The following is a 14,326-nucleotide window of genomic DNA, read 5'->3' on the forward strand; positions in this document are numbered from 1 at the left end:
AGCAGACTTCTCTCTCAACAGAGCATTTATCGAAGGCACTCTCCTGTATTAACGCTGCTGACACTTTCGTAAAGTTGGGCCTGACTGCAGGCAAGGATCTCCTTGGCACTGGAGTTCCAGTTCTACACTCCTCACCGCCTCAATGACACTGCAAACACTAACCGCTCTCCCCGCCTCCCCACGGAGAAAGCCAAAGCAAGGTAAACAGTTACACCCTGTCGCCCTCTTAAAACCCACCCTGAGGTGCTCCAGGAACTGCGCTCATCCTAGCCTGACTCCAAAATAAAAAGATATTCTTTACTCCTGGCTTAAAAAAGCAAGCCAAATTAATTTAGGGCAGCACCAACTGAGTAACCATGACTTAAAGATCGGGGAAAGGCTTCCTTTTTTCACTCACTAGAAACACAGAAAAGTCACTTAGGAGATGCCTGGACCTGGACCTAGAAGTTGAGCATTCTCCACATCTCGGCCTCTTCTGGATAATTTCTCTCTGAATGACCCTTCGCTAAGAGATGGCCTCTCCGGGGACCTGAGAGCAGACAGGGGATTTTTTTTTTTTTTTTTAACTCCTGGGAGTATCAGATTTGAATTTGGTCTAGTTTTTGGCTGAGGCTCTACAATCGTGAGTTTACATTTCCTGAGTCGCGTCCTAACAACCCTGTCCCCTTAAATTCTGAGAGCCCACCCTGGGGGTCTGTCAGGGAAAAGCTGGGGGCATTGGGAGGATTTGTATATCTTGACTATTTGACACTTGAGGTACAGTCGCTCGGGACTGGGCTGAATAGTATTTCATTATATGAATTTAACATAAAGAATTTCAACCAATGATTTAATTTGAAACCCTGCACCTGAGAGTAAATTTAATATGGAGTCCGTTATAAGAAGGATCAGAAGGACCTCACAAGGTAGACCCTCCTCAACTAGGAGATCAATGAGAAGAAAGAACACTAACAGCCCTCGGGCCAACCTTATCTAGGGGCATGATTAGAAGGGAATGATCACCCAAAGCCAGACCTACTCTTGAACTGGACAGTTACTTTTAGAAAAAAACACCTCTCCATCTCCCATCAATCCACTGAGCGGCTGCAAATTCCACCATTAGAGATTGATTTCTTTGAATCATTAGTAGGCTTATGAAAATAAATCCATCCCTGAGAGAAGACACAATCACTTTGTGTCATCCACTTTTGGCAAGATGATGAAAAACAGGTAGTAAGTAACCAAGCTTTACGGTAAGGGGATTCATAGAACTCAAAGTTGTCAGAATGGGGTGATTCAGACATCAAAACAAAACTCGTTCATTTCACTTTTTCTTAGAGGTTAGATTACATAGGTCAGTGCCCTTCTGTTCCTTCATGAGATGAAATGGAAAGAACCCTAGATCTGGAGCCAGGAGATATGGATTGAAATGCCACCCGTGCCTGCCAGTTTTTAGCCCTATAACCTTGAGTTAATTGTTTAACATCTTTGGGCACCCGTTTCCTCATCTAGAAAATGGGGTTTGTACCCAAATCCGCAGACCATGCAAGTCTACAAGGTCATAACTCTCAATAATAGCGTAGTAAATCCTGAGCCAGCGCCAACTGATCTGGACTCTGAAGAAGATCACTGACAGGGCAGTTTGAGCAGTGGTTCCCCAACTGGAGTGGGCCTGCATCAGACCCTTGGGGGGCTTGTTGGAATGCCGCTGCTAGGCCCCAGCCCCCGAGTTTCTGGTTCTGCAGGTTTCGGGTGGAACCTGCTGAGAATCTGCATTTATGACAAAGTCCCAGGCAACGTTGGTGCTGCTGGTCCCAGGGCTACGCCTCCACAAGCACTGGTTAGAGGAAAGGCTGAGCATGCGGGAGCATTTGAGAAAGTTCAATCCATCAGGAGAAGAGTATTAATAAATGTTAGAGTTACATACCGCATACCTCAGTTCCTGCCAAGCTCTGCTTCTCATGCCAACTGATAGAGGATGGAGAAAGGGCAAGGCAGATTCTTGTCCCTAGAACGTCCCCTATTGGGTGGGCCTTAGTAGAAGAAGGAAGAAATAAGGAGACCCCCACCTTTGACCTCTTCAGCTCTAGATCTCTCGGGATGAACTCAGAGGAGAATCGCGACCAGGGTGACCCGCTGAGCCGGCCTAGCAGTATAAAGGGAGTCCAGTGGGGCCAGCCTGGGCGCTGCTACCCACACAATGTCCTCACTACATGTGTTCCGATGACAGTGTTGGACAAGCCCCTGAATGGCCCTTGGCGGAGCTCTGTAGAGGGTCTTGCTCTCTACAAATGCTCACCTCTGACCAGAAAGGCCTTGCAGTCACCATGGCCCCACATCAGCCAGTGCCTGTGAGTGACCAGCCCTCAGCTTAGTGAAGTTTTTGTTGAGGCTTAGTTCAAATATTTGTCATTTTTACAGTCTCGCTGGGTGGGTCTTGTTAGGTATCAGTCAATGACAGTATGAGAAGTTGTGATGTGTCAAAGTAACTTACAGAGATGCAGCTACTCCTCAAAAGAGGTCTTTTTCCTGGTTATCAGTGTAGCATGAGAAACAGAGTCAGCTTTGCCAGATCCCATTTCCTGGGGCCTCTAGTCAGGAAGCCATCCTTCCTAAGTGGACAATGAGTGATCACACTGTGTTGTCAGCCCTAACCCAGGTAGGTGACAAGTGCTTGTTCCAGAAGCTTGATTGTTGGGTTATGACAGAGTTGGAGAAACCCAGCTTGAGGAAAAGGCAGCCTCCAGTGGACACTGGGCCACCTCTTCTCCTTAGTTAGACCTGATCTGCTAAGAGGACAGGCCTGACCAGCGTCCAGCCTTCCCAGCCCTCGAAGTCCCCAGAAGTCTGGCTGTCTGTGCTGCCCCTTCTCCGCTGGCAGACAGGAGTCCGACGTGCCCCCATACAGATGTGAGAAGTTACCCAGGGCAACGCCATGGCAACACCAGTGGCATGGCGCCGGGACAGGGCTGGGGGGCAGGTGGGCAGTCAGTGGGCCTTTCGTGAGCCCCTAATATCAGACCCTCAGAGACAGAACTTGGTGGGCAACCCGAACACTTTCCAATAAGCTACAGAAGCAAAATGAGCTGCAGTGGCATAAACCCCTGCAGAGGCTTCTCCCTGGGTGGCAGAGACAGAGCGTGACAAAAAGAACTGAGGTCTGCCACAGCCGTGTGCCAAGGAGGCAGCAGCCCTCCCACAGATCTCCAGTGAGTGAACCACGGGGCCGCTGGCCATGTGGACTTGTGCATGCGCTCCAAAAATCACCCACAAGGACACCAAACGGGACTGTGCACAGGCAGAGCCGAAGCCAACGTGGTCAGCAGGCTGGCCTGTGTATGCAAGGCCCTAGGCTCCACTGGGCTCTCCCAGCACCCTGAGGGTGGGAGCAGGTGGCAGAGGGAGGCTGCCGCCTCCCGTTGTTGCTATGTTGCTCCATAACCGCAGGAGGCCTGGCTTTCTCAGCTCTGCCCTGCATCCTGCATGTCTGTGGAGAAGAGGGAAGCAAGCCCGGCTTGTATTTATGCTGATGAGGGTCAGGTAGCATCCCTCATACCTTTGGAGCACACAAAGCAAATAAAAAATTAGCCAGATGCGCAGCCACTACAGATTCAGCTGCATCAGGACCAACCATCTGGCATGGCATCCCCTCATCTGCAAGAGCGGGAGCCTGAGAGCTTGATTTAAAATGCCTGCAGCACTGCTGTTCAATGAGAAATAGTACAGACAGGGAATGCCTCAAAGGCAGACCCCTGTGACACCGTAGGTGTGTCACAGGCTCAAGAAGAGTCTCCAGTGACTGCACAGTGCCCCTTCGTGGAAGCAGGAGTAACACGTTTGCTCTGGAATCAGCGAGCCCGCAGGATGTGAGGACTGCAATGGAGAGCGCAGGGAGGAAGAGGACAAGCCGTGTGAGTCAAGGAATGGAGGAGAGGAAGAAAACGGGCGAGTCCAGGGACTCACGACACACACACACAGGCTGTGAAAGGAGAGATCGGTCCCAGGTCACTGAAGGGGCCTAGCACACTGTGGCCTTTTATTTTTTGAAGTCTGTGGACTGCACCATAATCTTTTCTGGGTAGCTCCCTCTTGACCTTGCTATAGCCAAGGTCAGCGAAAATCACTGAAGGGAATCAAACATTTCTGAGCACTATACTGTGATAGGTGCTTTGCCGGACACTTTCACAAAGTCCCCTCCTTTAATCCCTATGATCACCTCTGTTATGGGTTGAGGAGACCCAGGTAGAGGGTTATGAGGGGCTCAGCAACTTGCCCCTGGCTACCAGCCGCCTAGTGGCAGAGCCAGGATTTGCATCAGGAGCAGATGAAGCCACACAGCGACCAGGCTGCAGCCAGCAACAGTGAACCATGGCTAAGGCCCTTGCTTAGTTAGACCTTCATTTGCTAACAGGAACAAAGAAATCGCCATGTAATCAAGTGCTTTGTGGGCAAAGATGAATGTAATTGCACGTGTGTGTGCATGTTCATGGTTTTTAAATTTTAAAAAAGGGAAGGGGTAAAGATGTAAACGATTCAGGGACTTAAAAAATATGGAATTTATAGAGACATTTCTGTATCCCATAGTGTTGGCAATTAACAAACTTCTATGTTGTTCATATTAAATGATGAGTCATTATACCTTATGAATAAAGAATGATCCCCACCTGATACAAGGCTATGACTACATACCTAAAATATGCTTGTTAAGAAAATCTATACCCCAAATATACTTTCTAAATATATTTCAAAGTTTAGTAATAAAAGACTCTGTAAGGGTAATTATACTACTATTCCATTTCTTTTTTAAAAGGTAACTGGAGAGAAAGGATGATTAAAGCAAGGAACTGCATTAAAATTTAAATATACTAGCATCTTTGGACTTGAAGGTAGAGTGTTTGATTTTTCCAACAGTGCATAACAACAGGATCAAGTTCTCTTCTACCATCACAGATGTTCCTGGAGCCTCATGCCTGCCCTGCAGGCTCAGACCCCCAGCAGAACGCCCAGGTCTGTATCACCCAGCCCCTATCCACAATCCCCTCTGACTCCTTGAGTCAGAGATGGTTAGGCCTGGAAGAAGCCTTGGAGACTGCCTAACCCAACCCACTCACTTCAGAGACAAGCCATTCAAGGCCCAGAGAGGTCAAGTGGCTTGTTCAAGGTCACACAGCAAGTGAAAAGCTGAATTGACCTGGCTGGTGTGGCTCAGTGGATTGAATGTGAGCCGGTGAACCAAAGAGTTGCTGGTTCGATTCCCAGTCAGGGCACATGCCTGGGTGGTGGGCCAGGTCCCTGGTAGAGGGCGCGCAAGAGGCAACCACACAGGGATGTTTCTCTCCCTCTCTTTCTTCTTCCTCTCTCTCTAAAAATAAATAAAATCTTTCAAAGAAATGAAAGAAAAGCTGAGTTGAACAGATAAGTCTCTATTCCTAGTCTAGTTCTGCTCCCACTGTATAGTGTCAGGCTGCTGAAAGAAGGCATGGTGGGCCCCCGGGAGAGAGCTTAGGAGTGGATCACTCTCGTACCACCAAACTGGGCAGGACACACGGGTGCCCTGAGCACCAAGCCCTGCATGAGCGGCTCAGATGGCCTGGGGTTCCTGGGACTTTACCCCATCCTCCCGGAGCTTTTGTTTTCTCTTCTCTTCCACGGCAGCCCTTTTCTGGTTCTCCCGGCGCCGCTGCTCCTCCAGTTTCCGCCATCGCTCCTCCATTTGCTTTTCATACTGGAGCTTGGCCCTCTTCTGCTTCTCTAGGAACTGCTGTTCCCGGGCAGCTGGGGGAAGAAAAACAGAGGAGAGGGGGCATGACCAAAGCACTCTGCACCGTTTGGATGAAGACCAAAAACACAGAAGCAAGAGTGAGACCCAAAAAAGAGCCCCGTGGGAGGTCAGGCTACAGTGACTGAGATGAGGGGTTCTGGCACCTCTGTCACTAGCTGGGTGACGCCGGGCATGCTAACCATGTAATCTCTTTGGTTTCCTCCTCTGTGACATGGGGACAGTCACAGCTGCAACATCATGGTGCTGTGAAGATCAAATGAGACAATGCATGGGAAGTGTACAGTAAGTGCCCCTACACGTGGCAGCTACGACTGTCATTGCTATCCGCCAGTTCGTCTGGTCACCCTGGGTAAGCCATACACTGGTGAAGAGATGAGAGTTGTAAAGGCACGTTTATTCAAAACATGTTAACTGTGCATGCACCTTGCACCAGTCACCGAGCTAGGCAAGGGGGTAAACACATGAATAAGATTGGCATTCCCCACAAAACAATTAAGAAAGGGACCTTAACTCCCCCTGGCCCAGTAAGGACAGGGTTCCCTGGAGGGTGCAATGCCTGAGCTGACCAGCAGGAGGCAGCCAAGGAGAACTTGCAAGTTCATTTGTCCCAATTCAGGGGGGAAATCACTACCTACCTACCTCAGAGCATCCTGTGGGGACATGCCCTATGTATCCACCTAAAGCCTGCAAGAGGTGAGACAGCCTTTCTCAACTGGGTTCTCCACCTTAACACCGATAATATCCCAAATGGCCCTCCTACATGCCCTGGAGAGCTAGAGAGCCTGAGTGCGTGCACACAGTGGACACCTGAGCGGTAGGGGTGGCAGCTGCTTCTCTGGCTCCCGTTCTGCATGCTATCCACAGCCTCTAGCACAGCACACGTTCCACGTTCGCCAGGTGAGTGAAGGAACTGTCCCGAGGATTCCAGAATTGTGAACTTACCAGTTGCAGCATGGGTTCGCCCCCAATTCTCCACATTCATCTAACAATTGTCCTAGCTCTCTTGCAATTTAGTCAGAGATTTCTAAGGCTCTTGAGGAAAGGCCCCACCATATCTCCACTCCCTTGGACCTAAACTGCCAAAGTGCACAACTTACCAATACATTTTTCTCTCTCTTCTCGCCTTTCTTTAGCAAGCCGTTGTCTCTCGTCACATCTTAAAAACCCATCCATGCCTACAAGAAAGAAAACACAATGAAGTGTTTCTTCATTCTTTCCCTACCTGCTGAGTGCCGGGGGTTGCTGGGCCCACACCCGGATCTGGCCACATGCACACATCACCCATTGTCCTCGCTCTGTCCTCAGAGGCCTGGCCCATCACTCCCGTCCCCAAATGGCCCCCACACAGGACCCACCACACACACACAGCTGCCACACCCACCCACCAGCACCAGCCCCGGTAACCAAGCCCTTTCCCTAGTCTTCTGTCCCCAGGCCTGACCCTACACGGATCAGAAAGTGTAATAGTGACAGGGAGCCCTGGCACTACATAGAAAAGTACTCCAGGCCTCCCTCAGCCCAGCTCCCAGGGGAGGGGAGAAGCAGGAAAGTGGACATGATTATTACATAGAGAGAACATTCTAGTGTCTCTAGGTGGCCAACGGCTGTGGGACACACATAAGCTCCTCAGGTGAACAATGAGAACCACAACACTGATTCTGGTTCTACTAAGTTGGCTCTGATGTCAGTCTTAGTATTTTGGAATCACAAGGAAGCAGTATACTCTTATTCTCCTGTTTGTCACTTAAATATCTACAACAAATAAAATGGAACAAATGCAGTCCCCTCCCCAAATGTCCGGGAAGCATCCCGGGGCTCCTCCCTGTTAGCCATTTTATCCATCTTCTACAGGACTCTAAAGGGCTGTCTTAAGTTAACAACGAAATGACCTTTGCTGTCCTTGTAGGATGGGAAATAACTTATAGCACTAGGCCACTATCAGTCATTCATGACTATTATTTATATAATGTTCCAGCACAGCATTCAGGAGCAACTGGTTTCAGTGGTAGCACAACCATCATATTCTGAGCTCCTGAGCCTTCCTCTCTGGTAATGTTAGACGCTGACCTCATAGTGTCCGTTGCCACGGTAACCTGTACCCCCCACCCATGAAGGTCCCTACATTGTCCAGGAGGGGCCTACAGGCCTGGACTGCAGGGTAGGCATGGCAACAAGGACGGGGATGCATGAGATAAACTGGACCGCTGACTTCCTGGTGTCCGTTGCCACGGTAACCTGTACCCCCCTCCCACGAAGGTTCCTACACTGTCCAGGAGGGGCCTACAGGCCTGGACTGCAGGGTAGGCATGGCAACAAGGATGGGGATGGATGAGATAAACTGGATCGCTGACTTCCTGGTGTCCGTTGCCACGGTAACCTGTACCCGCCCCCCCCCCCCCCATGAAGGTTCCTACACTGTCCAGGAGGGGCCTACAGGCCTGGACTGCAGGGTAGGCATGGCAACAAGGACGGGGATGGATGAGATAAACTGGATTGCTGACTTCATGGTGTCTGTTGCCACGGTAACCTGTACCCCTCCCCTCCCACGAAGGTTCCTGCGCTGTCCAGGAGGGGCCTACAGGCCTGGACTGCAGGGTAGGCATGGCAACAAGGACGGGGATGGATGAGACAAATACTGGACTGCCACGATTCCTCACCAGCGTTTGCTTCTGCAGCCTGGATCACAGATAGGGGAAACTGATGCTGAAGAGACAAGCACTGTAAAACCAACCCTTGACAAGCACCGCTCCCCATGTTTGGTTTCGGTCAGCTCCTAATCATTACAGTGCTCCCAACAACATGGATGCCATCAGGAACGTCAAGTCCCTCCCCCCAGTAAAAGAATTTCAAGGCCGGACTTCTCAGCTTAACACTGCCCCCCCCCATCGAACCCGAAACTCTTCCTAGCTTGACCTCAGCACTGCCCATCTCCCACCCACCTTCCACCTGAAACCGCCCCTTCTCCCACCGCCCCTGCTTGTTTAAACCCCCCCACCTTCAAGACCCCACAGGTTCCCCAGACCCCAGGATGCTCTGTGCTCCCCCGTGATGGGGGAAGCCTAATTTCATTCTGCTTGGTGGTTGTGTTCTCCTCTAACTTGGTCTCCCTGGAGAGAGCGCGGCTGCTGAGCCAAGGTGGCTTACTCATCTCTGGGTCACCCAGCTCAGGCCACTGTCCCCTGCCCCCCTCCCAGTGGCCCCTAGGTACACACAGTGCTGAAAGACAGGCCATGTAGTCAGTGGGAGGGGAGCAGGGAGGTAAAACCAGGTTTCTCTAAATACTTTCAGGCACTCATTTCTACCACAAGAATTTGATCAGTAAGAATATGTTGTGTGAAGAGCTACAAAGAGAAGCCCAGGAACCCTGGACAGGCACTTGGATCCTCCCAAGAAGGACAGGCACCTCTCCAGGTTCATGGACCTGCCCCATATCTAAGGCAGAGCCTAAGAACCACTGAAAGTGCTCTTTAAACACAAGGAAAAATAACTGAGGGAAAAGGGCCCGGCACATTTTAAACTGGCCACATTACCTCGAGGCCTTACAAACAGGACACTGGCTGTTCCGCGGACACAGAAGGCCGGAGGCTGCTTCTTCGCAGCCATTTTTAAGAGAGCCGACTTCAAATCATTTCTTTCCCACCAAGCCTTCATGATGCTCTGAGTCATCAACATCAGTTTCATCATAATAGGAGGTGACAACACAGTGGTTGCTAGGAAACCAGCATACTGCTTAGATCACTGCCATGATCCTCACCTTATAGGTGCAGAAAGGGAGGCACAGAGAGGTTAATTAAGCTGTGTGACGTCCACCATCAGAAGCAGAGAAGCCAGATTCCAATGCAAGAGCCTAACTCCAGGACCCACACTCTTTTTTATTTTTAATTTCATTTTTTCCCATTTTTTAAAATGTTTTTTATCGTATTTTTTCCATTACCATTTAGTCACCTTACACCCCCTTCGCCCAAAATCACCACACTGTTGTCCATGAGTCCTTTTTCCCTTTTGCTCAATCCCTCCACCCCTGACTGCTCCCCCAACACTGCTGAGCTGTCATCTGCTCTCCATCTATGAGTCTGTCTCTATTTTTCTTGTTAGTTCAGTTTGCTCATTAGATTCCACATATGAGATCATATGGTATTTGTCTTTCTCTGCCTGGCTTATTTCACTTAGCATAACGTTCTCCAGGTCCACTCACGCTGTTGCAAAGGATAAAATTTTCTTCCTTTTCATGGCTGAGTAGTATTCCATTGTGTGAATGCCCCATAGCTGTTTTACCCACTCATCTACTGATGGACACTTGGGCTGCTTCCATATCTCGGCAATTATAAATAACGCTGCAGTGAACACAGGGGTGCTTATGCTCTTTCGAATTAGTGTTTTGGGTTTCTTTGGATAAATTCCCAGATGTGAAATCATGAGGTCAAAAGGGAGTTGCTTTTTTAATTTTTGGAGAAAACTCCATACTCCTTTTCCCCAGTGGCTGCACCAACAGGACCCACACTCTCTATCACCACTTTCCTATGTGGCTCTCCAACAAAGGAGGGAGTGTAACAGCTTGATCTTAGTGCCCATGAAGAAGAGCTGTGACGCAGTATCCAGGGCAGGCAACAAACCCCATCCATGTCCCAGGAATGAGCCTGCAAATCTGGAGAGAAGGGCAAGTCTAATTCCTTAGAGCAGTATCAGTAATCACTACTGTGAGCCAAGCACGGGCCGGCTGGACACGCATGTGGCCGCTGCCCAGGCCAACTATTTGTTTCCTCTTAAACTGATGATTTGGAAATGCTTGCTCAAGGATGTTTTAGAGAGGCTGATGATGCTGGGGAGAGGGTTAGCCAGAGAACCCTCGGGGACAGCTGTGGCAAGTCTTCTGTCTTGTCCTACTGAGGAGGGTAGAGTGACTCAAACACCCCAACATGGGTAAACCTGGAGTTTCTGTGCTGTCATATGGCAGCCATGGGCCATGGGCAGCTATGTGACTTTAAGATAATCAGAATTAAATGCAATTAAAAGCTCAGTTCCTCAGTCACATGGGGCACATTTCAGGCACTCACTAGCCACATGGTGGTTGGTGGCTCCCAGACTGGACAGCATTGAAGGAGTGGCCTGGCGGCTCAGTCCTGTATTCTCTCCCTTCATGATTAGCTGCTCTGGGACTCATGTATAAGGAAGCTCGCAGAGTTCAGTCAGGATTGAGTTTTGCTGGGTGAGTAAGGCTGGATAGGACCTAGTCCTTCCACACGGCATCTGCCTCCCCTAATTCAAAGAACTGTCAAGCACCCCAGTGACAAGGGAAACAAACACAAAAATAAACACAAAAATAAATACATGAAACTAAAAACTTCTGTCCAGGAAAGGAAACCATCAACAAAATAAAAAGGCAACCAACCAAATGGGAGAAGCTATTTGCAAATATTTTCAATAAAGGGTTATAAGAACTGATACAACTCAACAGCAAAACATCAAACCTGATTTCAAAAAATGGGCAGAGGATCTGAACATTTTTCCAAGGAAGATGTACAGGTGGCCAACGGGTGTATGAAACGATGCTCCGCATCACAAATCATCAGGGGAATGCAAATCACAAAACCACAACGAGGTATCACCTCACACCTGTCAGAATGGCTATTATGAAAAAGACAGGAAATGTTGGAGACAATGTGGAGAAAATGGAACCCTTGCGCACTGCTGGTGGGATTTTGAATTGGTGCAGTCACTATAAAAAAAACAAATAGTTTGAAGGCTTCTCAAAAAACTAAGAATAGAACTACTGTGTAGCAATCCTACTCCTGGGTATTTATCCAAAGAATATGGAAACATTAATTCAAAAAGATATGAATCTTTTTGAACAAGTACCCGTATGTTCACTGAAGCATTACTAACAATAACCGAGATCTGGAAACAGCCTGTGTTCCTCCACAGATGAATGGGTACAGAAGATGTGGTATTTGTATGCAATGGAATACTACTTGGCCATAAAAAATATGAAATACTTCCATTTGGGACAATACGGATGGAACTTGAGGGCAAAAAGGGGTGGAGAGAGGGTGAAATGGATAAAGGGGGTCAATTATATGGCGATGGATGGAAACTAGACTTTTGGTCATGAGCACATTACAGTGTATACGCATATTAAATTATAATATTGTATACCTGAAACTCCTATAAACTTCTATAAGGTTATTAACTAATGTCACCTCAATTAAAAAAAATGGTCAAGCAAACAGTCCCAGAATATCCATTTGAAGAGAAGCCAAATAATTCACTCACATCTCCAACTTCCACCTATGACTCTTGATGACCCTCCAGGGGCCCCCGCTGGGAGGCCCTGGGCTTGTCCCAAGGGAAGAAGGGGTGCAGCACAAACCAGACAGCTCCTATTTGTTAGGGGCCACAGACTTGACTAGTTATTACCACCACAGCAGCACGGCTGGAGGAATCGAGGTGGATGATGATTAACAGACCCAGAGCAAGTGACCTTAGTACCTGAGCACTAACAATACCAGGAGATGTCCTCTACACACACGGTGTACTCAAGAATTGATGCTGAATTTGGTTCCAAAAGGAAGCCTTCTTTCCATATGGCCCACAGTCCTCAAGTATTTAGTTTTCATACCTACTTGTCTTTTGCCCCTTGTCCCTTATATTGTACGTGCACACTTACCGTCTGTCTTTTATTAAACCAGACTCGCAGCTTTAACTTTGAACCCCATGGGAACAGATGGAGAATGGTGCTTGCCAGGGGGCAGGGAAGAGGCGTCATACACGGGCGTCGTGATGGGCCCCTCTGGTGATGGACGCGTCCTCCCCTTGACCGCACTGTGTCGGCACCCTGGCCGTGACAGTGCGCTACAGCGCTGCCAATTAGCGCCGCTGGGGCAAACTGCGTGACGGGTGCACAGTGTCTGTCCATACTATTGCTTATAACTGTGTATGAATCTACAGCGGCCTTAACATAGAAAGATTACTTAAAAAGAAATCTGGCCCAGGTGTGAAGGCCTGGGAGGGATTCAAAGACAAAAAGGGGGAAGAAAAAAAAAGAGGGAGGGAGGAGAGGAGATGTCCTACCCAGAAGGACAGGGAGCACCCATGTCAGAGGCACCCCTGCCCCATCCCTGATGCAGTCTTGCTTCCCAGGACAACAGCACGGAGGTGATGTGCCCTCCTGAAATGGGGGCCTTCTCCTGGGCAGTCCGCCCTGCAGGAAATGAGAATGAAGTGGGGGAACTGAGCTGCTGAACGGCTCTTCTGTGTTAACAGAACAGTATAAAACTCCCTACTTCACTGATTTGCTCTTGTTGGAATAACTTCCCGTTCGTTGTCCTTGGGCTGCAGCAACACACTTTTAAAAACTAATTTGAAAACGAATTTTATTAGTCAGAGGCACTCTCCCACTAGAATATTAATAAGATGATATTAGTCAATTATTCATGGTACTGGTAATAACCATTAGCGAAACAAAGTTTTCAGGGGAAGTCAGCTGTGTTCGACTTCTCGAAATTAATTGCATTGAATGAATCTTAAAGGACTCTTCCCAGTCATACTCACATCCGTGTAACTGCAAAGTCCCGAAAAAAGAAAAGGGACCAGAATGAAGGGCTCATCAAATGGGAAGTCCAATGCTAGCTGTGATGATCGATCTGCCTAAGTGCAGGGAGACCACTGCTTTTGAACTGTGGCCACACAGTGGAATCACTTGGGAGCTTTGAAACTTAGAGTTCAGGTGTGGCCAGGGCATCGGTGCTCTCAAAGCCTCCCGGCCCCGCTGACGTGCAGCAGCAGGACCGAACACAATCCTCGGCCTGCTCCTCCCGCTGGAGCTGCCCCAGAGCTGCCTGGAGGGCTCGCAGCCCCAGGCTGCTGCATGGCGCCTGGAGTTTCTGATGGAGTTAATCCCGTTTGTGGCCTTCTTCCAAGTCCCCCAAGTCACCAGTTTTACTTTTTCCTCTCAAGTATCCGGATGATAGATCCGGTTTCAAGAAAGCAGTTTTAAAAGTAAATTTATTGGAGTAACACTGGTTAATAAAATTATATAAACTTCAAGTATATAACTTTATAATATGATGTCTGTACTCTATTGTGTGCTCATCCCCCAGTCTAGTGTTCTTCTGTCAAAATATATTTCACCCCGCCTTCCCTTCGGTAACCACCATTCTGTTGTCTGTATCTACATGGTTTTTTTTTGTTTGTTGCTTTTTGTTTTATATCCCACATATGAGTGAAATCATGATTCTTGTCCTTCTCCATCTGACTTACTTCACTTAGCATAATATTCTGAAGACCCATCTATGTTTTCACAAATGGCAATAGTTCATCTTCTTAATAGCTGAATAGTATTCTATCGTGTGTGTGTGTGTGTGTGTGTGTGTGTGTCTACTTCAAAGAACACAGGGATGCATATATTTTTACTAAGAAGTTTTTTCAAAATTTTTGGGTATATATCCAGAAGAGGGGTTGCTGGATCATATGAGGGCTCTATTTTTAATTTTTTGAGGAACCCCCAGACTCTTTGGCACAGTGACTGTACCAGTTTACACTCCCACCAAGAGTACATGAGGGTTCCTT

The 14,326-nt window shown here is 48.4% G+C and overlaps 1 protein-coding gene across 4 annotated transcripts in view; it reads right to left on the reverse strand.

The window, feature by feature from the left end:
- The window catches only part of MAP7D2 (MAP7 domain containing 2), an 85,386-nt gene that overhangs the window by 36,091 nt on the left and 34,969 nt on the right, over positions 1-14,326 (reverse strand). For all 4 annotated transcript variants that reach the window (XM_054581201.1, XM_054581202.1, XM_054581200.1 and 1 more), the window contains exons 2-3: positions 6,859-6,936; positions 5,591-5,754 (exon numbers count right to left, since the gene is read on the reverse strand). In XM_054581201.1, the coding sequence (XP_054437176.1) occupies positions 5,591-5,754; positions 6,859-6,936 (242 nt within the window). The remainder of the gene's footprint in view (positions 1-5,590; positions 5,755-6,858; positions 6,937-14,326) is intronic.

Source organism: Pteronotus mesoamericanus, unplaced genomic scaffold, assembly GCF_021234165.1.
Source record: "Pteronotus mesoamericanus isolate MK-2021 breed Mesoamerican mustached bat unplaced genomic scaffold, CSHL_Meso_final contig_65, whole genome shotgun sequence".
NCBI lineage: Eukaryota > Metazoa > Chordata > Mammalia > Chiroptera > Mormoopidae > Pteronotus > Pteronotus mesoamericanus.